The 26,835-nt window shown below is 37.9% G+C and overlaps 1 protein-coding gene across 1 annotated transcript in view; it reads left to right on the forward strand.

Moving 5' to 3' along the window:
* Positions 1-26,570, forward strand: part of TXLNB (taxilin beta) — a 71,007-nt gene extending 44,437 nt beyond the window's left edge. Inside the window, exons 5-10 of the mRNA XM_036769328.1 lie at positions 9,114-9,308; positions 13,050-13,169; positions 15,616-15,690; positions 19,145-19,237; positions 23,242-23,337; positions 24,563-26,570. Of these exons, the coding sequence (XP_036625223.1) occupies positions 9,114-9,308; positions 13,050-13,169; positions 15,616-15,690; positions 19,145-19,237; positions 23,242-23,337; positions 24,563-25,360 (1,377 nt within the window). The 3' untranslated portion in view covers positions 25,361-26,570. The remainder of the gene's footprint in view (positions 1-9,113; positions 9,309-13,049; positions 13,170-15,615; positions 15,691-19,144; positions 19,238-23,241; positions 23,338-24,562) is intronic.
* The last annotated feature ends 265 nt before the right edge of the window (positions 26,571-26,835 follow it).

Genomic DNA, 26,835 nt, shown 5'->3' on the forward strand with positions numbered 1-26,835 from the left:
GGTATCTAGCTGTTATCAGCTCTCCTCCCCCAAATCTGGCTTTCTGAGCTCCTGCCTGCAGGAGAGAGAGAACACAGATGGTCTTTTCGCCTTTTCCCTGCTCCTTAAAAACTAGCCTCAAGCAAAAAAAAAAAAAAGTTTCACTAGTTAGCACTCAAGTACTGAAGTACTACTTAACTCTAAAAGGAAGCTACTGGGGGCTAAAATGATGAACTCAGGCATTATAAGATTAAAGAGCTCCTATCCTAGTCCTATTTGCATGTTTCAGGAGTTAAGTACTTAACGAGTTTTTTCCCTTTTGTTTTTGGAATTGTGCTTTTCTAGAATTTATTACTTCTCTTGAAAAAGACAAAAGAATCCAAATTCCCTCTCCCCCACCAATATAATGTAAGCTTCTAGAGAGAAGGAACTGTTTCGGTTTTCTTTATATCTCTGTGCCTAAAGCAGTGCCTAGCACACTTAATAAATGGTTGCTTTTTAACTGATCTTCATGTAATTTAAACCTTTTGGGGGATTCCTATTGTAAATGCTGAAAGGTTTTGGTTCTTTGAAATTTTGTGCATGGATACGACTGAAAGTTGCCACTTTAAAATAGCTGAGAAGTTACATGATGTATATATTGGTAATAGTGCTGGAGTTAGGAGTCAGGTGATGCGCAGTGACAAAAATTATTAAGTGTCTACTATATGCCAAGTGCTGTGGATGCACAGTTGTCCTTCTAGCCCCTCACTTCCTCTCTTAGCCCTACAGGTAAACATTCTAGAGGCAGGGTAGGTAGAGGGGCCAAAAGGTATAAATTAGACCCATCCTAACCTAGACACAAAGCTTTTTCATCTCAGAGGGTCTTCCAGAACTATTAATGTGCCATTAATATGGCAGCCTCCGTAGTAATAATTTTCTTGTTTTGGTTAAGATTATTTGGGCTTCGGTTTGCTCATCTAGACGATGAGGGGGTTGAATTCAATGGCTTCTCAGATTCCCTTCAGCTCAAAAACTATGGTCCCATGAACTGTTTCCCACAGACACATATCTTATTTGATTCCCCCACATCAATCCTATGAGGTTGATGGAGTAGCTATTATTATCCCTGTTATACAGTAGAGAAAATGGAGGCCTAGAAAAGTGAAGTGACTTACCCAGGGTCACAGAGCAAGGAAGTAACCAAACTATGACCCAAACCTACGCAATTATTATTGCTATAATGACTGGCATTTGCATAATGTTTTGAGGTTACTTTACATGTAGTATTTCATTTGTTCCTTACAACAACCCTGTGAGGTAGGTGCTTTTATTATCCCCATTTTACAGATGAGGAAACTGAGGCATATCAGTAAAGTGATTTGTCCAAGGTCACATAGCTAAGTGTGCAAGGCAGGATTTGAACTCAAGCCTTCCTGACTCCCAGTCAAGAATTCTATCTACTACTCCACCTCATTGCACATCACTTGACTCCTAACTCCAATATATATATATACCAATATATACATCATGTTGCTTCTCAGCTATTTTAAAGTGGCAACCTTTAGTCCTATCCATGCACAAAATTTCAAAGAACCAAAAACTTTTAGCATTTACAATGAGAATCCCCCAAAAGGTTTAAATGACATGAAAAATTATAGACAAGGCAATTGACAAGGTAATGGTACAGTGAGTGCTAGAATAGTCATTCTGTAGATGGGCACACAGAAAGGATGGGGAAAACATGGGAGCTCTTCAGACAAAAATTCCTACTAAAAATAGTGGAGTGATCACTTCACTTGTCTGTATGTGTTTTCATTAATTATGGCGTAAGCCTTCAGCAGTGTGGTTAATTTGATTACACACAGACACTGGCTCTGTTCAGTGCTGGCAAGATACTGCTCTCTAATAGATAATACTTCCTGTTTCTACAATACTCCTTTTCAGCTAAGGATCCTGAAGCATTTGACAAACATTAATTAATTAAACACCAATGTTCCTATGAGGTATGCATTATTACCCATGCTCACAAGGGGATAAACTGAGACGGGGGAGATTAAAAGACTTTCCTAAATGTGCAAGCCTTAGACACAAAACCAGATGCAAACTGCGGGCCCCAATACCTTGACCTCTTCTTTAATCAAGAGATCACATTTGTTCTCTGGGAAATGGGGAATCCAGTGTGATGAGCATCTCTAATTCTCAGGTTACCTCGTTGTCAGGAGTGATGGTTTCAGTAACGTTCAAAGCTGGTATCATTGCAAAGGCTATGTTGAGGAAAATAATAAACATGAACTGGGGAGAGGGAGTAGGTGTGGGAAGTCTCTGTAACTTGAGAATTGTATTCACTAGCAGTAGTCTGATGTGTTTATCTATATGCTCTTGTTTAATTTTTAATTTAACATTTAAGGACTTGGGTTTTTAGAGAGAAGAGGGACCTAAGAGATCATCTATCCCAACCTCTCTTTTTACAGATGATGAAACAGGCCCAGGGAGGAGAAATGTTTTGCCTAAATTTTCAAAAGTAATTAGTAGCAGAGGCCAAACTAGGTCTTCTGACACCAAACCTGGGCCCCTTTGCAGAATTCCTGACTATTTCGTTGTTTTAGCCAAGCAGCAGCTGGAATAAAATAAAATTTTAATTTGAGTTGAAAATAAAGAATAAAGGGATTTGAAGATATGGCAGATAAGTTATAGGGATTGATATAGAGAGGGAGGAACACTATTTGCCATGACCACACGCTAGCTGTTACCACATGCTTATAATTCTAGGAGGCTGGAGAAGGTGGAGGTGGGGAATGTCAATGTGTATTGCTATAACCATCTAAAGTTGTTTCTACCACTCCTGGTGGAAATATAACCTTTTTTCTTCAATGGATCAAAGGGCCTTTCCTTTCATATATGTATATATGTATATACAGACATATATGCATATATATTATATGGGATAATTTTCAAGAAATATCACAATATACTTGTAAGGAATAAAACAGCAACTGAGATTAGTAAAGATTTGACTAATAGAGGCACTTCGAAGATATCTGCTTTGATGAAAAACTGACTTTTATAATTATAGGTCATAAAGTTTTAGAGCTTCAAGGGAATTTAGGAATCATCTAAGTATACCCCTCACCACCACCTCATTAATTTAAACTGGTGAATCTGAAGCAAAGTTTCTTAACCTGGGGCCCAGAGGCCCCTCCATGGTGGAGAGTTTTTATTTTTAAATCTTTATTTTTGTTGACCTCTAACTGAAATTTAACATTCTCTCCAGCTATTTAAAAACATGATTCCGAGAAGGAGTCCATTGACTTCACCAGACTGCTCAGGAGGCCATGACACAAAATAGGTTAGGAACACTTGATCTAAAATATTTGAAGGTGCTAGGGAAAGTCCATTCTGTAAGCATTTTAGATATTTTCTCTTGCAATTTTGTTTACGTTTTTAATCTCCATGTTCTATGAAGACTTTGTTTAATAACAACAAAATACTTCAGCTCAGCTAGTAGTGAAATAATAGCAATTTCCAAATCAGTGGAGTCAAGAGTTAAGATTTATTTTACTTGCTTTTCTTTACCTGTTGGCAAAGTATCCTCTGCAGAATTCCAGCATTGTCATATCGTGATTCAAGACTAAACATTGTGTCATAAAATGGACAAAAAAGGAGTCATGAGCCATGGATTCTAGTGCTGGCTCCTCCCCAGTTTGTGTGTCCATGAGCCAGTAAGTTAAGCTTTCTGGGCCTTTGTCTTCTCATCTTTAAAAGAAATTGTTAGGGTGTCTTCCATCTCTAACATTCTTTCTATCTGGATTTGCTTCATGCTGTGAAGATTTCCCTTTCCCTTTCTACCATTGGCTAGCAAAGCAATAAAAGACTCTTACTTGTGGTTTTTACATCCCTTTCAGGGACAGAACATAGAATAATGAAAACCACATTGGATCAGAAGACAGGAGATAGTTTTAGCCCCAGCTTGGATAGTGAGGAGTTGTGGGACCTTGAGGAAATCGTTTAAACCCTTTTTGGTCTCCATTTCATCATCAATAAAATAAAGGGGTTGGACTAAATGATCTCTAAAATTCTTTGATCTTTCTTTGTATCCCCATTGCTTATCATAGTGCACATAGTAGCTTCATAAATGCTTGTTGACTAAATAACACCCTACGATAACCGTGTCTTATGATCATAGGATCATCAAGTTAGAATTAGGAGGGACCTCAAAGGCCACCTAATTCAAATCCCTCATTTTACACTAACGGATACTGAGGTCTAGAGATTTTAAGTAACATGTCAGAATTTGGGGATTTGAACCCAGGTCCTTTGACCCCAAGTCTTGATTCTTTTTCCACTGTGCCTTGCCAACATAGTTGGTCCTGATTCTAAGTTAATCAGAATTTCCCCTGTACCCATTCCTATTCAGTTCTGCATTAACCAATTCAGAGTCAATATTAATAATTGTTTTTAAATAATGGGCTCTTAAAAATCACATATACATCACAAAGACTAGTATATCCCTATTTCTTTTGTAGAGTTGACTCCTCAAGGCCAGCCAGTATAGTCTCTCCTAACCCTCCATAATATCCCCAAAATAGGACCATGCACACAAATGTCATTTAACACATACATACATTTATTTTGTATATATATGTACATATATATTTTTTAAATTCTTAAATTATATTTCATATTACTTTTGCACACTTAAAGAGATCTATAGTTTTGTCAGTGTCAAATCCCATCCTCCTTCTACCAGTGTAGATGGTGACCCCTCTACACCTGAGCAGATGGCCTTGAGAATTGCTGTGACTAGAAAATTCATCATCCTGTGACCAACTCGGTGATAAGTCTCATCAAACCAACTACTCTGATCCTTGGACATAGCTCCACTAGAATAGCCTTCCTTAGGGACTTTCATGAATGATAAGTCATATTAGGCTGACAGAAGACATTAAAAGAAAATTTCAGAGAGACCGAAGAATTACTATGCCTATTGACACAGTAACTTCCTTTGCAAAGTGCTACATTTTTTGTGTTAGCAGGCTAAACTGTCTAGAGCTAGGGAAGGGTTCCTCACTAGCAGGCTGATGAATATAAAAAATTGTTTTCCCACTTCTTTGTATCACTTTGGTCTTTCTCTAGTAGATAAAAGTGGGGTAACCCTAATGGAAAGCTGAGGGGCTTTAGCAAGAGGTCCTGCTCTTTCTTAGGCTCTGTCTGCTTTATGTGGGCCAGGCTGTCACGGGATACTTCCAGCTGCTTTCTTGGAAACCACTGGAAGACACAGGCTTTTAGGAAATCTGTAATCTATGCTCAGCCATCCATGTAAGCCTAATAGAACAAACCAGAGCCATGTTAGAACTGTTACTATTTTCAAGTGCATATTTCATGACACAAAAGAATTATTTTTTCTGGTGTATTGGAATTCAAAATAGAATCATAACTTTTGATTTAAAATTTTAAAATGCTGTATTTTTCAAAACTTTGCTGGATTTATCTAGAAACATCATACTAACTATGTAACATTACTCAAATCACAACTTCTCCGGGCTTCAATTTCCTTATTTGTAAATGGGGTACAATTCAGTTCAACAAACATTTATTAAATACTTACTGTATGCAGAGGGCTGGGCTAGGCATTGTGGAGATTCCAAGTTTAGACAAAACATGTTCCCTTTCCCTTACATCTAGTAACACATTAGATGTTACATACATGTTATTAAAGCACATATTAATATATTATAAGGGCATTAGAGACACAAAACAGTATCTAAGTTAGAAGATTGCTTCCCACAAGGAGTACAAAGGAAGGATTTACATAGAAGATGGCCTATAAGTTGGACTTTAAAGCAGGAGTACGAATTCAAAAGGTAGAGGGAGCAGGAGAAAACCATAGGCATAGGAAATAGTGTGAGCAACTCTGAAGAGGCAGGAAAACCAAAATATCTTTTGGGGATAAGAAGTCCAATTTAACTGGAGCATAGAGTGTATATGAAGGAGAAATTCAAGATAAGGCTAGAAAGGTAAATGCTTGTTAAGTGACTGGTCCATGCTAGGTTGTAGAGAGCCTTGAATGTCAAACAAAAAGTTAGAACTTTATTTTGTGGGCAATAGGGAGTCGTGAAGGATTTTTAAGCAGAGAAGTGATATGACCAAATGTATATGCATATGTACATGTATATAACTATGTATAAAGATTAGTCAGGCAGGAGTAGGAAGTATAGAGAGAAAGGAGAAAATGGAGGTGGGGAGACCTAGTAGATCATTGTTATAGTCCAGGTAGGTTATATTGAGAACCTGTCCTAGGATGGTAGCAATGGGAATAGGGGAAGGGATGGATGAGAGCTGTTATGGAGGTAGAATCAACAGGACCCAGTAACCAGTTGGACATGAAAGTTGAAAGAAAATGAAGTTTCAAAGATAATACCAAAACTTTGAATACAGGAGACTAGGAGAATGTAATATTCCTAGAAGAAATAGTAAAGTCAGAAAGAGGAGCAAGTTTTGGAAGAAAGATGGAAAAGTATGATTTGGGCTATGTTTCTTTTTAGGTACTGGAAGTTCACTTTTTTATGATGCTCCTCTTTGTTAGTTCTCTTCCTATCTCTCTAACCATTCTTCGGTTCTCTTTGCTGGTTCAACAACAGTCTTCTGCCCCCACTTAACCTGTGGGGTTCCCCAGAGGAGTTCCCCAGAGCTTCATCTAGGGTCCTCTTCTCTATATGTACATGTTCTTTCAGTGATCTCATCAGCTTCCAAGGGATCAAGCATTATCTCTATGCAGATAATTCTTACATTTACATTTATCCATCCTTAATCTCCAACATTGCCAATTGCCTGTTGGATACCACCTTGATGTCCCATTAGCACCTCAAATTTAACACATCCAAAATGGAATTATTTTCCTTCCAAAAAATCTACACACCTTCGCCACACTTCCCCATATCCATTAAGGGCAATCTTTTCAATGATCCAAGTTCAAAGCCTCAGACTCGTCCTGGATTCTTCTCTCTTCCTCACCTCACTTCCAGCTAATCAGCTAGCAAGACTTGTCAGTTCTATTGCCACAGTATCTCTCTAATCTGGTCCCTTCCCTTCTCAACTCACATAGCCACCACTTAGTTCAAATTCTTATTACTTTCACATGAATGAGCATAAGAGCCTTCTCATTGGTCTCCCTGCTGCCAGTCTCTTTCCTTCTCTAATGCCTCTCCACACAACTGCCAAAATAATTTCCTGCAACACACAACTAACCATGTTATGCCCAAGCTCAAAAGCTTTCAGTGGTTTCCTATTGCCTATAGGATAAAATTCAAATGCTTCCTCTGGCATTTAAAGCCCTTCACAGTCTGGCTTCCACCTACATTTCCCTTCCCAGACCAATGAGATTCCTGGCCATTTCCTGGACTTGATATTCTATCTCTTGCCTCCTCACAAGCCATTCCTCCATGTCTGGAATGCACTCTCTCCAAATCTTCATCGGTCAGAATCATCATCTTACTTCCAGGCTCAGTTCAGGTGTCCCAACCTTCTCTATGAAGTATCCCCTATTCCTCCCTAGTTCTTCATGGCCTCCTCCCCCTCCTCTTCAATTTTCTTTGTATTGTACTAACTTTTGTATGTGCTGTGTCTAAGAGTAGAATGTAAGCTCCTTGAGGGCAAGGATGGTTTGAGATTTTTTTCCTTATGTCTCCAGCACTTCCACAGTGGCTGAAATGAAACAAAATGCCCCGTGAACTATAAAAGCTCGTTTTCTCAAACTGTGACTTCATCAGTTTGAGAGTTCCTTCCAACAATACTAATTGCAACCTATCCATGCCAGCCCATCATATGTGACTCTTATCCATAGTAAGGATGACGCATAACTACTGTTGTTTACAGAATTCTCCTGCCCTCCCCATGCCATCTACACACACACACACACACACACACACACACACACACACACACACCCCACAAAAATAAAGTTCTTCAGGACTTAATTTGAACTTGTTAGGCACTTTTGTTGGAGAGTTCTGTACTATACAGTTTTTTACTTTCCACGGATGAATGCATAAAATGTCCTTGTATATTATAAATTAATCAACCAGACTATAAAGGAACTCTTCAATGTCTATATGTGATTTGCCAGCTGTGTAAGTGTCTCTATCTTTATTTTTACATGGAAATATTAAACCCTTTTACTCTAAAAGAATGAGAAGAAGACTCACAAAGCAAACAGCACTCAATATAGATGTGTGGGAAATTTTGGTATATTGTCAGTGGGTCTGAGTGAATGGAGAGTTTTGATTTAGAACGAAAAAGGGAAAAGAAATGACATTATGAAAGTTAATTTCCAATTCTACCATGCTAACAAATTGAAAGAAGGGAAAATTAGATGTTTCTTTTAGAGTTCTAGAAGGGTTTGAAACTTATCATTGCATCCAGAATCAGAATTTTCCAGTGAACATGTCAATTACTCTGTGCGACTCATGACTGCTCTTTCCAACAAAAGCTCACTATCTGGCAGGTTTGCTGAGACTAGTGCCACTGCTCAGTAACTATTTTAGTTCACCTTGTTGCTGATCTTTTAGGGAAGCTTTTTCTTAACAAAGAGGAGAATGTACTATTTACCAGGGTGTAGTTATGGCTCTTCAATATATTAGTAGGCACTTGATGTGTCTTGGTGGCTATATAGGGGTGCAAGGCCATTTTTCCTCCTTCTTACCACAAGCCACAGGAGTGGATGATTTGAACCATCTCTTTTAACTCCTGGCAAGGAAGTGACCTTTGTTTTCAGCTAAACACAGTCAGATGAGAAGAACTGGGTACTGTAGGCTTGGTAGAAATTGCTGTAGCTCATTCAAACACTCAGCTGGAGCCTAGTCATCTTTCAGATAGGCCTATTCATAAGTAACTACTAGATACAAGGTGTTCATAGCATGTTTCCAGGAACTATTCACCCAGCATTGATATTTGTGTGTTGGCCTGTATATCCCTTATATATTTATTTCATGGTTAAGCAGTATGATTTAGAACAGAACTCAAAACCTCTTATACACGTTTAATTATTCTTTCTCTTCACCTTGTTACTGATCTTCGGCCTGAAGAGATTTGGTAAATCTGGGGGCAGTAGAGTTACTGAAACTCTTAAACTCAAACGCTGTTCTTCTTTTCAACAGGAGGAAACTCTCCAGAGGGCACGTGAGGAAGATGAGAAAAGGAAAGAGATCACAAACCATTTTCAGGGCACGCTGAGTGACATCCAGGCTCAGATCGAGCAACAGAGTGAAAGAAACATGACGCTGTGCCAAGAGAACACAGAGCTAGCAGAGAAACTGAAAAGCATCATTGATCAATATGAACTCAGAGAAGAGGTGAGAACTGTATCAAGTCACACAGAAACTGGGGCACTGAGCCACTGGAGTAGATAGATGGCACAGTGGATAGAATGCTGGACTTGGAGTCAAAAACCTGAGTTCAAATGCTACCTTAGAGGTGTACTAATTGTGTGACCCTAGGCAAGTCACTTAACTTCTTTGGCCTCCGTTTCCTCATCTGTAAAATGAGGATAATAATAGCACCTACCTCCACAAAGTCGTTGTGAGGATCAAATGAGATAACACATGTAAAGTGCTTTGCAAACTTTAAAGTGTTCTGTAAATACTAGTTATAATTAGCTAAGGAAATTGGGGGAATAAGGTTTTGACCTACTCTTTAATGGGCTAATATTTATCAGCTTTCTTTATAAACCAAAAGGATCACAGATAACATTACTAAATCACTAATTTGGAAGGGGTTAAGTTCATCTGAATTCATATCCTTACAGTAGCTAGAAAGAAATAAAAAGTGAAGTGAAATTATATAATCTAAATCACAGCTTTCCCTTTGGAAGGTAGCCCAATACTGCTGGAAAAGGGAGGGGGTTGATTTTAGCAACCTCCTCTTTCTTCTTGAGTAGATTCATAATTCCATCAATGTGCGTGCTCCCTTCACTGATGTAGATTGCAGCCCATGTCATCCTGTACAATTCATATCTTATCTTTTTCCATAAATCCTGGGACAGAAAACCTCCCTAATGGAATGAAGGCTACCAATCCGGTTTTTTTCAGTATCATCAAGTTACCAATCCATACCACTCAGACTATCCTTCCATAATGTTCCATTCTCATTGCATAAGTGACCCAATTCTTTTTTGGGTCATATGATTCCTCAATAATGTCTTTTGCATCACTTTTTGAATGCAGGTTGTTGTTGGTGATATATTATAGTCAGCTTATGCCTGCCATGTATCTTTTTCATTGTCTTTACTTTTTTGTAATTTTAAGTCTTCTGAAATTATGATATTCCATGACTCAAAGACATATAGTATATTCCTAGGAGATAGGAAAGGGGAGGGGAGGAAGGGAGACTTTCTTTATTTGTGTTTTCATCTGTATCTGAACTTCATCAGTGAAATAAACACCTCAAGTGGAAATTGCCTCTACTGATAGACAATTTGTCTTAGAGAGTTGCATGGTGCACTTAAAATTGAAGTGACATGTCTATGGGTCACACGGTCAATGTGTGCCTAAGGCATGTCTTAAATCTAGGTCTCCCTTACTCCAAGGCAGGACCTCTACCCACTACACTATGCTACCTCTCTATCAGAAGAATAGTGGTATCAAGAAATACAATGGCAAATAGTTTAGAACGATTGAAAGTAACGGCCATTTTACAAATAGAATCTAACCCTATGACTTCCTTTGGGTTCAACTTCTCTATCTGCACTGCCTATCCAAGAAATAAATGATGGGTAGATAGACAGACAGACAGACAGACAAATTCAACACATAATTGTGTCACAATTTAAGCACTATGCAGTTTTCATCCATTTTGTTTTTCAAGTGTGAATGGCTGAAGCAATCTTTTCAGTATTTTTGTGGATTTCACCAAAGGAGGTTTGTAGCATTCTGCAACACAAGGATGGCAATTAGAACATTGTCATTTCTCAATAGAAATGTGAAGAAATGAGTTTCATAATAATGCTTTTAAAAGAAAGCAGTCACATGGTAAGGTAACAATGACAATTTTGTCATGCCACCTTCTAGTCCACAAATTTCAATCCAGCTCCAGGAGTGTCTGTATAGACTGATACATGGGAAAATGATAAGTGAAAGGAAGAATAATCATATACAATCAAAAATTAGAATTGAAAAGAACCTTTAATCTACCCTTCTCTTACAGATGAGATCCCAAAATGTCTTGTTCAAAGTCAGTTAATGTGAGAGGTAGAATTTAAAGCCAGTTACCCAGAAATATTCCAAACTAGCAATAACCTGGGGCCATTTTGATCTATCTGAGGCACACTCCACTATGGAACCATCCTCTGCTCCCAGGGTTGAGTTAAAATTAAACTAACCTCTGAATGTGGCAAGAGCAGAAGAACATTTGTCTCTGCATTTTTACCCTGTTCCTTAGCCCTCAGTTATTCAGTGTTGGGTCATTAGGATGCAGTTTAGTATAGTATTGGAATTGGCTATCTTGTGATCACAGGGCCACATGCAGCTCTTCAGTGATTTATATTGAAGCCAACATAAAGATTTGGTAGGCTCTAAGTCACTGAAATTCTTTAAGCAAAGATTGGAAGACCAACGGTTATTAAGCAGCCAGGTGGTACAATAGATAGAATACTGATCCTGGAGTCAAGAAGGTCTGAGTTCAAATCCAGCCTGCAACACCCAGAAACCGTGTAACCTTGGGCAAGTCACTGAACCTCTGTTTGCCTCCATTTTCTAACTGTAAAATAAAGATAATCATAGCACCTAACTAGTCCCAGGGTTGTTGTGAACATCAAGTGAGATAATATTTGTAAAGCACTTAGCATAGTATGTGGTACACATTGGCGTTACATAAATGCTAGCAATAATTACTATTATTAATTATTGTCCAAGGTCTTAGAGAAGGAATTCTTCTTCAACTCTGGGCTCCTTTTCAACTCTGAAATTTGGTGATTCTGTGAAAAAAGTCACCATTACAACCTATCCTGATGCTGAGACTAAAAGTAATAACATTAATCCTACAACATAGACATCCTAGTGCTTCATTATAAACATTTGTCAGTTATAGTCAGTATACTAAATGAAATAAGTATTACAATTTTGAAAAATCATTGTCATAAATCTCCATCAATCATCTTGTAGAATTCTGCCTTCTCCTCTGGGTCAGACAGATTAAGAGTCAGGAGGTATATGTCTGTCCTTAACTGGCTGTATACCTGGGGAAAGTCGCTTAGTATAGGCCTCAATTTCCTTAACTACGCAAAGAGGGGATTGTAGTAGATGATCTCAAAGATCTTTTCCACTTATAACAATTCTCTACTTCCTAGATACCTGCCCTCTTTAATATAGTAGATGATTTAACAACATTAGGGAAAATAATAGGAAAGAAAAAGTGGATTTCCACTTTGAGCTCCTTCAATGTTATTGGACACCTCTACTTAATAGACCTACTATTTTAAAATGCAGGGATTATGTAAATTATTATTTAAAATGCAGGGAATTTTACAAAGGGACCACAACGCAATGTTAGGCAACTCTGGGAAGCAAATTGAGGAGATTTTACCAACAATGGAACTTAAAAGTTTCAAGCCAACAGGGTACAGTGGGAGGTCCCTAAGTATAGTAAAAATAGCACTGACCCTGGAGTTGGAGGACCTGGATTCAAATCCTGTCCCTAGTACTTATGATCTTTCTAAACTAGAGCAATTCATTTCACTTTCTAGAGCTTCAGTTTACTCATCTGTAAAATGCCCTAGGGGTTGGATTAGATGGCCTCTGTGGTTCCTTCCAGTTCTAGATCTATGATTCTAGCCACATGAAGACATAATGCCCAACACAGGGAATTTTTGCTACCACCAATGACGGTTCCTTTCCATTTCCAGAAGAGGGAGCTATATACACTTTTCTCGATCTCTGAAGTTCTATTCTTTTGACATTGGATCCTTTTTTTGTCATGGAACCTCAAACAGAAGGCAAATGGATTTTGTGTTGATAGGAATATTGTCTGACAATTCTCAGGCTGTCATAAATAAATCTTTTTTTTTCTTTCTTTCACATGTGTGCTTTGTTCTTCTCCAGCATCTGGATAAAATATTTAAGCACCGGGAACTCCAGCAGAAGCTGGTGGATGCGAAACTTGAACAAGCCCAAGAAATGATGAAGGAAGCAGAGGAGCGACACCAGAGAGAAAAGGAATATGTACTTATCAATTTAAATATCTGTCTGCTATACTTTAATCCCATGTCACAGAGAAACTCTTAAGCCCCTTGTGTTCATGAATAGTCAGAGGGAGAGAGTTTCATTATGAAATGCAAATGGAAACAACAGTTTCCTCACTCTACCCACCCCCAACTGCAGGAAAAGTCCAAATTTTATCTAAAGAAACGCTTTGGTAGATAATCAAGAGTCTAGGGAGTATCTATAATCTATACTACAATTTCCCCTAAATTTTAATCGATGTCCTTTGTTTTTTATACTGGTCATTTCCTTGTTGTATTACTTGGTAAACACTATTGAGCTCTCCTGTGCAACAAAGAGAAACGTTTAAGTTAAATTAACTTGCCCAATAGTTGCCTTCATTTTTGACATACAGCATTCAATATCTATAGTCTTCACCAAGAAGAAAGAGTCACCTTTCCTGATGTGTCCCCTGGAATCAATATTGGTCTTTATCTTTCATTTGACTCCAGCTGACTTTAAGAAACAAGTGTTCCAACTGTCTGTTCTAGGGAAAGTACTAGCATCTTCATACACTATATCCATATATATAGTATATTAGGACATAGATGGAGAGAAAAAGAGAGACAGAGAAAGTGAGGAGAGCATCCTTTAATTTTTTGATATTCTATCAGTTTATAGGCTCCTGAGGGGCAGGGACCATGTTGTGTTTAATCTTAGTATCCCAGCTCCTAACCTAGTACCTTGCACATAATAGGCACCTGTTGTTAACAATTTGCTGAACTAAGAAGTCAAATAAATAGTCATTTATTAAAAACCTAATATATACATCATTGTGTGGGTTACTGTGGAGAAGTCAAAATAAAGAGGGTACATAGTCTCTGACTTTTAGAAATTTACACTGTAGTTCTAGAAGCCTAATCAACCATATACATGAAATAACTTGGGAGCAGTATAAGACATTTATATACTTAAATGCTTAAATGGGGTTTGATATCCCCAAAAATGCTGTAGATATTTAGAGAAAGGAAGTATCAATGTAGGTTAGTTTATCCAGGGAAGCATCAGTAAAGGTTAAGCTTGAGATAAGCTTTGAAGGAGATGTTTAGAATTAGGATTGGTAGAGACAAAGAATAAGGACTATCTCAATGTGGGGGACAGTCACAAGTAAGGAAATAAAAGGAAGAATTTGGATGGCCTGTGTATTAGCAAGGAAACTGGCAGCCCCAGAGGCTACACATTTGTCTAGGAGGAAAACCCAATAATCCAGGGAGTCAGATGTATATATGCTATAACTAGCAAGAAATAACCTGCCCTTCTAGTTCTTTTTGAGCCACAGGGGTTTCTCAGCTCCTGCCTTTGGTCTACATAGTGGAGGGAGCAATACATTCACACCTGCCAATACCATTCTTACAGATGTCAATGTCTCTCATGCTGATAATTGTCAAAAGATCAGGAAAACAGACCCACTGTTACTAGCATAACTGCCTCTCTATTATCAATTAAAACTACCACATGAGGCAAAGATAACTCAAGTATTCTAGGCCATCTGATAGCTCAACAACACTGAGGAATACGAATAGGAAGATCTTCTAGGTAAACTAGAATAGCATTAGAAAGAAAGTAATAAGTTACTCAACTTCTCTTCTGCTGGCTTTGTAGATCACAGTAACATACCTCATTCTTTCTTTGCAGCCAAACGTAGCCAACTGACCCAACTGGTATACTTTCTATATTAATCTGAGGGTGGTAGAGGGAAACATCAGACACATCAACCCCTTATCTCTACACATTTCCTGCTTCTTGCCTTAGGTTTTTTTTTTCTCCACTAAAACCCAGAAATCAAGAGAGCAAAGCCACCATGCAACTAACTTGTCACTATTAGAGTAGGGAAAGGGACAGATATTCTGCACTGGGATATTCCATTGTCTGCTTAATTTGTTTAGAGAATGGGACTCAAATATTGAGTCTTCTCAGCAGTATTAGGAGTCTTCAAGCAGAGGACAGAGAGTCATCAGTTAGGAATATTAGGAAGGAGAGTCATTGTGTAAAAGGCGGAACTATATGGAGATTTAATTCAATCCAAGCATACTTATTTAATACTTGCTATGTGCCAAACACCATGTAAGGCATTTAGGATACAAATATGAAAAAATTTAAATAGTCTGCCCTCAATAAACTTATATTTTACTGGATTTGATATTTCACAATCCGGAAGGTTACATTTCTATTTTTTTCTTCCATGAAATCTAATCAAGTCATCATCAAAACCACAATACACATTCCAGCTTTTATAAATTATTATTTGATATATATCTCACATTCTTTTAGATGCCTGAAGCTTTTAAAGAGAGCTAATAGGCAGGAAAAGTACTAAGATTTATATATTAGCTGCAATAATAAAGTCATTCAAAAAGATTTTTTTAATGTAATATTTTCTCATCTCTTGGGTACTCTTTTCACACAGTTACTGAACCAAGCAGCAGAGTGGAAGCTTCAGACTAAGATGCTGAAAGAACAAGAGACAGTCTTGCAGGCCCAGGTGAAGTATGAAGAATTACATGCATGATGTGTGCCTTTCTTTGTTTCCTGGTCATGGCCCTAAGATCCAATGCATGGAATGCTAAAGTCTTTATATTGGCTAGGAATAAAGGGGTAAGGAGAATAAATTCACAATTGTAAAAACATAGCAAAGGAAGATCTAGAGCATTATCTTTAAGTAGGAGAATTCTACCCAACTATGTGACTCATTCTGTATGCCCTTCTCCTTATAAATTATGGAACCACAAGTGTCAGGATAAAACCAGTGTCCAAACAGACATTCCTGAGCTCACATTTTTCTCTCTCTCCCCCCTCCTCTATTAATCTTTGAAGGTAAGAATAAAACACAGTCTAAGTTTAGATTTGCCATTTATAAACATAAATATTCAAAATCTCTCCCACACATGTTTTATTTCTTTTATTTTAAACATGTCTGTATATCAAGCAAGGGTCTATCATTGGGTTAGTGCAGCAGTTTCCTCTACCTAGAAGATCCTGCATATAACACAGTACATGTCTTGGAGAGTTCTGAGGCTCAGAAAAATTAAGTAACTTGCCCAACATCACACAGCTAGTAAGGGCTAGAGGCAGACTTGACTTTGGGTGCTTTTGACCTCATTTTTTTTTAAAAGAGAAGGAAAAAATAAGAGTTTAGCCAACTCTCAAATATTTGTCCTATTGAAAGTGAGCAAAGTCAATGATGAGTTCAAAACATTTAATAATTAGTTTCTGTTTGGCTATGGAATATCTTAATACTTAGACTGGAATAAGAATGTGTCTCACAGTCTGCAAATTCACACTTCAGAACAAGCAATGATGCCCCAAAGTGAAGATATGAAAAAATCTAGGAAACTGGACAGCTTGCTCATCTCCCTACATGCTCTATTCCTTACTCCAAACTGAGATGTGAGTTTTAATACTGATAACATATGGCAGTGACCTTTATTACCTCATCTCACTGTCACTGGTTTATATCTTCATTTTGATTCAATTAGACAAAAAAGGTATATTGGAATTGGAATCTTAGTACTTGAGTTTGAATCCCAGTTTTGCTACTCACTTATCTTATGTCCTTGGGCAAGTCACTCTGTGCCTCAGTTTCCTTATATGAAAGAAAAGAAGGCATTAGGCTCAATGGCTTATAAAGTCCTTTTGAGCTCTACATTTATGGTGTTATGATCTATAATCCACCTAGGCCTGATTTCCTCATCTATAAAATGAGGGTAGGAGGAGTTGTACCCAATGGCTTCTAGGGTCTCTCTTCCAGCTCTAAATCTATGACTCTGTGATCTTAATTTGTGCAAGGCTCTATCGTAAGCACTTGAGATATAAAGATGAAGAGCAAAAGCAAAAACAACAGTCCCTAACCGTAAGGAGTTTATAATACAATGGAGAGGGGATGTGGAGGATTATGGGGGTGGGGCGAGAAGAAATAAGCATTTATATAGCACCTACTATGTACTAGGCACTATGCTAGGAGCATTTGACAAATACTGTCTCATTGGATTCTTACCACCCTTTGAGGTAGGTGCTATTGTTAATCTTCATCTTACAGTTGAGGAAACCGATACAATCAGAAGTTAAGTGATTTGTCCAGGGTCACAGAGCTAGTAAGTGTTTGAGGTCATGTATCAACTCAGATCTTCCTGATTCCAGGCCTATCAGGCTCTATTCACTTTGATAATAGCTGTATACAATACCATACAGTATAACACATAAATTATTTGCAAGGCAGAATGAATAGAAACTAAGTAGAGATTGATGAAAAAAATATTCTACAAAAATTTGAGGAAGCAAAGATTGCTTTCATCTGGGGGGGTGGAGCAAGGTGGGACAATGAAAGTTTTAGTGGAGTAGGTGGTCCCTTTGCCGGACATTGAAGGAAGAGGTTTTCAATAGGCAGAGACTGGAACCAAGCAAGTGCCTAGAATGGTTTATATGTCCCAGAATGAACAGAGGCAGGAGACAGCAAATGATGACACCAGAGAAGCTTTAGCAGTCTTTCCGCGAGAGAAGAGTCGATGACACATTCAAATGGAAGAGACTTTCCCCTGGAATCCTTCAAGCCAAGGCTGTGGCCTCCCTAGTGTTTCAAGGAGAAATGCCCCAATTATTATGGGATGCTTTGGGAATAGATCAGCAGGAGGTGAGAAAGTCAGAAGGCTTCCAAACTTAGCAGAGTTAATGTGAGAAATGCATAAATCCATTTGCATATAGTAAAGAACTACTTATTTATGAAAGGCTGAATAAATCTTTTATGGATAATGTTTTTTGGGGGAGGCAGGAAGCGATCATGAACTTTCCACTTCTAGTGGACCCCAAAGCATGGCTATGTTATTTTCCTAGACCTTCATTTTTCAATCATTCAGAATGAAAGGACAGAATCAATGGCCTAAAAAAGATCAATGGAACACAATTGTTACTTAAAGATACAGTTTTAGTAAGGTCACAATCAGCAATTCAACAGGCAGGAACATTGACAGATTTGGAATGCCAACATTTTCAACCAAATAACATACCTACTCGAAACTATCAAAAGGGAAGGAAGATTCAGAAAATCAATGATTGAAGCAGTGTAACTTACACAGCTTGTGAAATCAGGCCTTCTATGGACCATGATTCCCACCTCAGTCAGGGAATTTAGCTATGGAGTTAGTTAAAAAGGAGAATAACATACACCTCACAGCAGTCACTTCTGCTGTTGGTCACTGGTCTTGTTTCTAAGATTAACCCTGTAGGTCTTTGGACACAGATCTTAAATACAGAATCGTTCTTTACATTCTTTAAATGCTTTTAAACTTTTATTTGTTAAAAAATCCTTTTAAATGAAATAGATACAGTCATAGTTATTTCTAAATGAAAGAGTACTTTAAAACAAAGCTAATCTCAGAGTCTGGCCCAGAGATATATCTACCAGGGAGATTATTATAATGGGGAACCTTGTTCAGGTAAAGGTTGGACTTGATGTTTTCCAAGGTCCCTTCCAACTCTGAATTACTATGGTTGTATTAGGATTTAAATTGACATAGTTAGGAAGGATTAGAGTTTATATTTCTTTTTATATAGTTATCTTGTATTTATCCTCTCCTTGCCAAGGTCCCTGAGGGCAGAGCCTGTCTTACTTTTTTATCTGTGTCTCCAGTGCCTATCACATAATAGGCACTCAATAAATGCTGTTGATTGATTAATCGATATCAGTTGGGAATCCTGCACAGCCCCAGCCCAGTACTATGCATGCAGTAAGTACTCAATAAATGAATTGAACTAGATTTCATTGAACAGTGACCCAGGCTGAGTCTATAAGGGTTATCAGAGCTTCAAACCTTTCTAGAACAATGTAATATGTAACCATAATAATTTTTCTTCCCAAATAATAAGCCATAGCATAGTGTTTTGATCTTAAATCACTCTGAATGTAACTCCTATAACAGCTCCCCTCTTTCCTGTGCTTGCAGCTTACTCTTTACTCTGAGAGGTTTGAAGAGTTCCAGAATACGCTGACAAAAAGCAATGAGGTATTTGCCACTTTCAAGCAGGAAATGGATAAAGTGAGTACCACTTATCATCCAGACTGTACTGGTATTTTACATTTTGACAACCAATTCCCCTTTGGGCTCATTCATCTCTGGCTATGACACTACAGTGCCTCTCACAGAATCATGAAATGTTTATAGATTTGGAAGAGATTGTGGTTGTATTTTTTATTGGTAAGTTTGTGGTAAAATAGTCTCAGCAACTGTCCAAAGAAAAAAGAAAATGATTCATTCTCACTTGTTGTTTTCTTGGTATGGAGAGGGAATAGAAAGGAAAGGTAAACTTTCTCTTTACTGTTTGCTGAGAGTTAAAGAAAGGGCAGCCCTGTGATCTGTAGTAATTTGATAAGCACTGGAGTTAAAAGGAGCTATTCTCCTAAACTGCAAACTATCCCTTAGAATTTAATTACCACTTGACTTTTTTTTTAATTGTAAATAATTGCTTTAATTCTCCATTTCAGAACTGTGGAATTTTAGAGTGGGAACAAACCTTGGAAATCATTTAGCCCAAATCCCACCACTTCACAGATGGGGAAACTTAGGTCCCAAGGGTACAGCTAATTACTAATGAGTTTGGACTATAACCCAGATCTCCTATCTCCCAGTCTAGTCACTGGGTCCTTCTAGTCTAGATCATCATGTTATTTCCCTTACTTCTTCAACATAAAACTAGTCCCTATTTGTAGGTGCATCTCTCCCAGAAATGCTTATCCATATGTATTTCATTTTGCTTTTTAAAAACTAATTTTATCAACTTTTAAAAATAATTTTAGCAGTTATTTCCTGATATATATACCCCTGACATCAAATCTTCTCTTGTAACAAAGAAAGAGTTATATTGCTATACTTTTACAGGGAGTAAAGTCCCCTTTCCATTCATTGCCTTCATAATATAGTCAATATCAGAACTGTGCTTGGAAAATAGCATATACCAACTCATAAATATAAGAAGCATTTAAGAATAGATTTCATAAGTCAGCATGAGAAATACGTACATATATAATATGCATCGATACATATATATTATTTGTGGGCAGTCTAGACCTATAATTTTGTCAGTGTAGGAAATGCTTGATATAGGAAATACCTCTATTGATACAATCAAATAAGGCACTGAGAAGTTGACTTGCTTATGGAAAGAACTTAAACCAAAGTCTTCCTTATTCCAAGGTTGGTCTTCCACCCACCATGCACTCTGCTTCTCATCTATATTATAGGATCATAGCTCTAGAACTGGAAGGTACCTTAATGACCGTCTAGGTCAATTCCTTCATTTTACAGATAAGAGAAATGAAGCCCAGAGAAGTTAACTGATTTGCCCTAGGTCGCATAAAGAGTAAGCAGCAAAGCTGAGATTTAAGCTACAGCTCAGTGCTCTTTTCCTCTATAATATGCATATGATTTTTATATACACATATATATGCATTTAGTACATACACATATGTAGCATGATATATATAGCACAAATATAACATGAAATATATAAGGTACAAATATACGACATATATAGTTTATATGTATATACACAAGTAATTCTGACATAACATAACACAGGTCCTCCCAAAAAGCATGGCGCTAAGCAAAATTGCACAAGAAAAACCACAGAGCTTATGGTGAAAATGGAGTTGGGGCATGCTGTTCAAAAACTTCATTAGTGATACATTTTAAAAAAAGGTAGGAATTTAATTTTAAAAGTGATAGCACAGTTTTGCACATGTTAAATGGTTAAGAAATACATAATGGCCACATCCACATACAGCTGGGCCTTGACTGGCCTTGCACGCTGAGCTGCACAAAGCTAGGCAGGCACCACAACTCCCAACCTCCGGCCTAAGGTCATGATGGAAGGGAGGGTAGGGGTGGTTCAGACCAGGCCTTCTCTGCTCATAGCTCCTACTGCACCAGAAGATGTATAATAAATATGCCACCTTTACCTGGACAAAGACCTGAAGTTTGCTTAAGGAAGTGGGCATCATAAGGGAGTTATAGTGATGTCATACAGTTTTCTGAATTCTCTCCCTGTTTCTCAACAAAGGAATCACACAAAAGCAAACTCAAAATTTGAATTATAAACAGAATGTTCTCTAATATAGCAATCAAGTTGGAACAAATTAACATTGAAATATTTATAGTTGAACTGTGTATATATGTATACTACACAGTGAATATTAAGAAGCTTTACCAAAGCCAATTTCACATTAGGAATTAGTTCTCCCTTTCCACAGTGATTGATCTATTTAAAACTAAAATAACACCACCAACAAACAGAATTAAAAAAAAAAGTCAGGGACTTGAGATGGCTTCACTTTTCACCAAAGTTAGAAAGTGTAGACAAAAAGAACTTTATATCACACATGACAGTGTAGGTAAAGTGATTTAAAATAAAATATTGCTCATGATCCTGACTGATCCATTCTTATTGCTAATTTGATTCCAGAAATTATTTCCTTTTCTAAGTATGAGCAAGAAGCTCTGGTCTTAAATCGGAGAAATGCGTTCACACTATAGAGAGGACTACTCTACTGAGGGTTGGATTTTCATTTACAGTTATTGTCAATAATAACTTTTTTTAGTTGTAAACATGTATATGTGAGAAACAAAGCAAATGCTTAACCAAAGTACAGAGTAGCCAGAGTTGACACTGGAAGCCAGAGAAAATTTACCTAAACGTGTCGAGTATATTTCACTTATATGTAACTTCTGAATGAATTTTTATTCATTTCCCCTCACTGGGTTTCAGTTTCCTTACCTCTTAAATGAAGGGGTTGGATGGAATGGTCTAAGGATATAGAGTTCAGAATCCTTTGCCTTTCTCTGAAATACTGCTCAATAAATGATAAATGCAAGAGTAGTATAAGCCTTTGTATGAATCCTCTGAACCTATGAAGGAAAGGACAATAAGAATAACACCTAATAAGATGAAATTTAAGAGAGATAAATTTATACTTGGATCCAAAAAGTCAAACTCACACAGAGGTTCTCTCTCAAAGAGAAGGGATCTATTGCTAGATGATAGCAGTTAGTCTGGGAAGTTCATAAGAAGTCGGGGATGTGATACGGCAACCAAACAAAGCTAATCCAAACTTAAAGTTGCACTACTCCATACTAGAAGAAAGAACAAGCAGGTCTAGAGCTATATATTGGGAACTCAAGTGTGAAGAAGGCATAGGGGTACAGGGGAAAAAGTACTAGATTTGAAGACATGTCGGAATCTGAAGGGCAGCTGGGTGGCACAGTGGATGGACTTCCGGACCTTTTAAAGTCAAGGAGACTCATTTCCTGATTTCAAATCTGGCCTCAGACCCAACTTTGTAGCCCTGCGCAAGTCATTTAACCCTGTTTGTCTCTGTTTCATCATCTGTAAAATGAGCTGGAGAAAGAAATGGTTAAACCACTCCATTATTTTTGCCAAGAAAACACCAAATGAGGTCACAAAGTGTTGAACATGACTGAAATGACTGAGCAACAATCTAGGCTCTTCCATTGACTACTTCTGTGACCCTAGGCAAGTTACTTAACATCTATAGGCTTGTTTCCCCATATATAAAATGGGGTTTGGACTTGACAATGTTTAAGGTCTCTTCCAACTCTAGCATTCTGACATTCCTAAATCTTCACTCTTTGCTGTAGAAAATTCATTTGTCTTAATAGCTGGTAATAAAAGTATCTCTTTTTAGAGGGGGGAAGGAGAAGATGGCTACTAGTCTTAGGTGTATCAATTTCTTATACTCTTGTGATTTTAATAGAGGCAGCTGAGTGCTACAAGAAAATAGAACATGGGACCTGGAGTCAGGAAGACTTAAGTTCCAATTTTACCTCAGATGTTTTTAGCTGTGTGACCCTGGGCAAATCACTTACCCTCTGCTCAGACTCCTCACTTCTACAGTGTAGATGATAATAGCACCTAAATTCCAAGATTGTTGTAAGGATAAATTAAGATAATATTTGAACAGTGCTTTGCCAACTGTAAAGCATTATATAAATGCTAGCTATCATCATTATCATCATCATTATTATAGACGACGAAGAAAATGAAAAAGCTGGAAAAGGATACAGCCACATGGAAATCAAGATTTGAAAACTGTAACAAAGCACTCCTGGACATGATTGAAGAGGTGAGAAAATTCAGTCGCAGTTTTTCTAGATTTCAGCCAAAACAGCCACGCTAAGGCGAGACCTGCAACATAATGGCAAAAGTTATTGTCTGTGAAAAATAGCCAGGCTCTTCAGGGACTTGTCATGTTAAAATATAGCCAATGATAATAAACACAAAAATGACCTAGAATTAGACCAGGGATTGTAAGTAGGTTTGTGACCCTAATTTACATGCTCTTTCTTCATTCAAAAGCCTGTCCCAGGAGAATGCCATCATTTTAACTTACTACTCTCTCCTTGATAGGAGACACCTGCTTGAATACAAGATGTGCATGGCTGGCTCTTTCAGAAGAGCATCTTATACACTTCTCCCCATCCCTTGCCCTCTCTTTCCCTTTCCTCTTCCAAGTATATACCATGTTGCTGAGGAGAGGAAGGAGAGGTGGTCAGTCAGCATAGATATGTAATAGTTTTCTCTAAGAACAAAACTGCATTTGTCCAAGTATAAGTTTATCACTGTTATATAGTGGATCACAAGTGGATAAAGCATTGGACTTGGAGACATGAAGATGTGATTTCAAATCCTGCCTCAAAAGTAGGCATGGAACCCATGGCAAGTCATTTATCTTCTTTTAGTCTCAGTGTCCTCATCTGTAAAATGGGGATAATAATGATAACAGCCAAGTCATAGAATTGTTGTGAGGATCAAATAAGATAATATAATGTAAAGCACTTTGCAAACTTTAAAAAAGCTGTATAAAATAGCAATTATTAATTACTAGCTGCTATTGTTATTATTACTATTATTACTGTATCAAAAGCTATACCAATTATGGGGTCTTATATCACCTTATTCACTACCAAACAACAGAGTTATTCTGTTACTCCTTCCTGCAAGGAAATTCCTCCCGTAGTATTGATCAGAGTTCTTGCTTTCCCCTTCCAATCCACTTCTTGGACATAGCAATCCCCTGCTGCTTTAAGATTTCAGAATCTCTAAATGAGAAGCATGAAGTTGCCTCATACCTTTCTTTCCTAAAAACGCAGAAGAGTGATTGGGGTTCCAGCAGAGCTGGATATGTGTTGCAAAAAAAAAAAGTAATCTTGCCTAGATTTCTAGTCCAGTTACCTCCACTTACTTTCTTTGAACAATCTTCAAAGGTAAGATTTTGTTTCTTTCAAGGGATAATCTTCTCACTTTTTCTTTCTATCCTATTGTTTTTCTTCTCCTTTCTAAAATCACAGAAAGCAGTGAAGGCTAAAGAATACGAGTGCTTTGTGATGAAAATTGGAAGGCTAGAGAACCTCTGTAGAGCTCTGCATGAGGAGAGAAATGAGCTGTATAAAAAAATTAAAGAAGCCAAAATCCCAGAAAAAGAAGAAAATGAGGACACCTCAGAAGAAGAACCTGAAACAAATGACCCAGCTGGTGGAACAGCTGATGCACAGGTAGCCAGTACTGATGAAAATGTGCTGAGGAATGTGGCAACAGCTTTCGTGGTGACCCATCATGTGGAGGTTCCTCATGACCAATCTTGTGAAAATACAGAGCGGGAGATACATAGTCCTCAAGCTTGCAGCCCAGGGAGATCCCTAGGCCAACCAAATCCTCCATCTAAGTCTGAGGAATATGGGGAGGCCACACCACCACTAAAGAATGACAATCAGTCTCCCTTACCAAAGGCAGTTTTCCAAAGTCAGTCCTTAAAGCCTATGGCAATGATCGATAGTCACCCCTTCCAAGCACCAGCAGAAGCAGGCAGTCAACCCCTCTCTCCGACTGGAAAGGCTCCAAGCCAGCCCCCACAAATTGCAGCGAATGTTAATGGTCCACCCCCACAACCAACCCAAGAGGCTAACAGTCAACCCTTACAGCCTACAGCAAGTGACCAATGTCCACTTGTACTACCTGTTTGTGAGGCCAACAGTCAGCCCCCATCATCTGCATCAGAGGGTCAAAGGCAAACTGCACAGTGTCCAGTACAGTCTCCCAATGTGGCACTAATGCCTAAGCCAGACACTGATGTAGAGGAAGTCGATTGAAGGCCACTTTCTGGCTGACCTCTGCGAAGTTTGCCTTTTGACTGCTACTAGTTGATTTCTTTAATAGGCATAAAAGGGTGGAAATGGGAGGGAGGATGTAAGGCAAAAGTTAATTAATTTCAATGGTCTTCAAACCTTCGTGCTATACACCTGCATTTTAATGCCATTTATAATTAATCACTGATTTGGAGCCTTTCTAGGAAACAAGGGTTAATGGCCTGATATTAAGGCAGCAAAACATGGCAAAATGATACCACTTTACCCTTGGAAAGGTATTTGATGTGATTTTTAAATCAACAATAGAATTTTGTTTAAGAAACTTCACTTAACTACAATCCATGTAGTTTCATTATAATGAACATTGTCAATAGTGTTGGTGGTTTCAGTACTTTTTAAAAGAGTTGGTCATTACAGCAACAAAGCACACATTTCAAAAATAGTTGGTCACACATCTCTCAACACGTTATTTGTCAACCCCTCCCTGGCACTCTCCCTCCTGCCTAACCCACACAACACTTATGTTCCAGGAAAAAAAATTAAATTTTTGCTTTAAGCACTACAAATAAATCATGTCTTCTGTCAGTTTTCACCAGAAATAGACTCTAAACATGGATGGGCTTTCAGGTTTTTAGAATGCTAGACAAAAATGCAATTAAACCACAGGTGCATCAGTATGATGCAATCCACTGAACCAAAAATCAAAGTGAAATCAAAGCATTTGCTGACAACAGTATTCCCATGACAGTGAAGATCAGGGATCCAAACAACTTTCAGTCTTCTAGTGGTACAACAGGCCACTTAAATCTTTCTTTGCCAAATTCCACACAAGACAATATAACCTCACAATTGGAAAAAACCTCAAAGGTCCTCTAGTACAACTCACATCTGACGTATGAATCCCTGCTATGATATCTTGACAAATGGACATCTAGCCTCCAATTGAAGACCTTCAAAAAATGAAAAATTCATCAAATTAACCCATTCTACTTTTGAACAGCTCTGATAATGGGCAAGTTTTCCTTATGTGGAGATAAAATTTGTCCCCTACTAACTCCCACCCACTGACCCTCCTTTTTCCCTTTGAGGCCAAGCAAAAAAAATGTAATCTCTTTTTCATATGATAGCTCTTTAAATGCTTGAGGGCTACTGTTATCATGTCCCCTCAATCATCTCTTCTTTGGAATAAATGGCTCTGTTTCATTTAACCAGTCTTTGTTTGGCATAGTTTTGAATCTTCTCATAGTCATAGTAATGCCCTTCTGAAGTAGTTTGTCAATGTCCTTTATAAAATCTACCATGAAGAACACAACACAAGATTTGAGAAATGGGTTGAGATGGCAGACTACAACAGAACTAACCCCTTCTTCCTTTTGTATGCAGCACTTTTCTTAATTTGGCCTTTACTGAGTGTCATATCTTACTATTGACCTATATTGAGATTTTATTCTACCAAAATCCCCTTATACTTTTCATGT

Source organism: Trichosurus vulpecula, chromosome 7, assembly GCF_011100635.1.
Source record: "Trichosurus vulpecula isolate mTriVul1 chromosome 7, mTriVul1.pri, whole genome shotgun sequence".
Lineage (NCBI taxonomy): Eukaryota > Metazoa > Chordata > Mammalia > Diprotodontia > Phalangeridae > Trichosurus > Trichosurus vulpecula.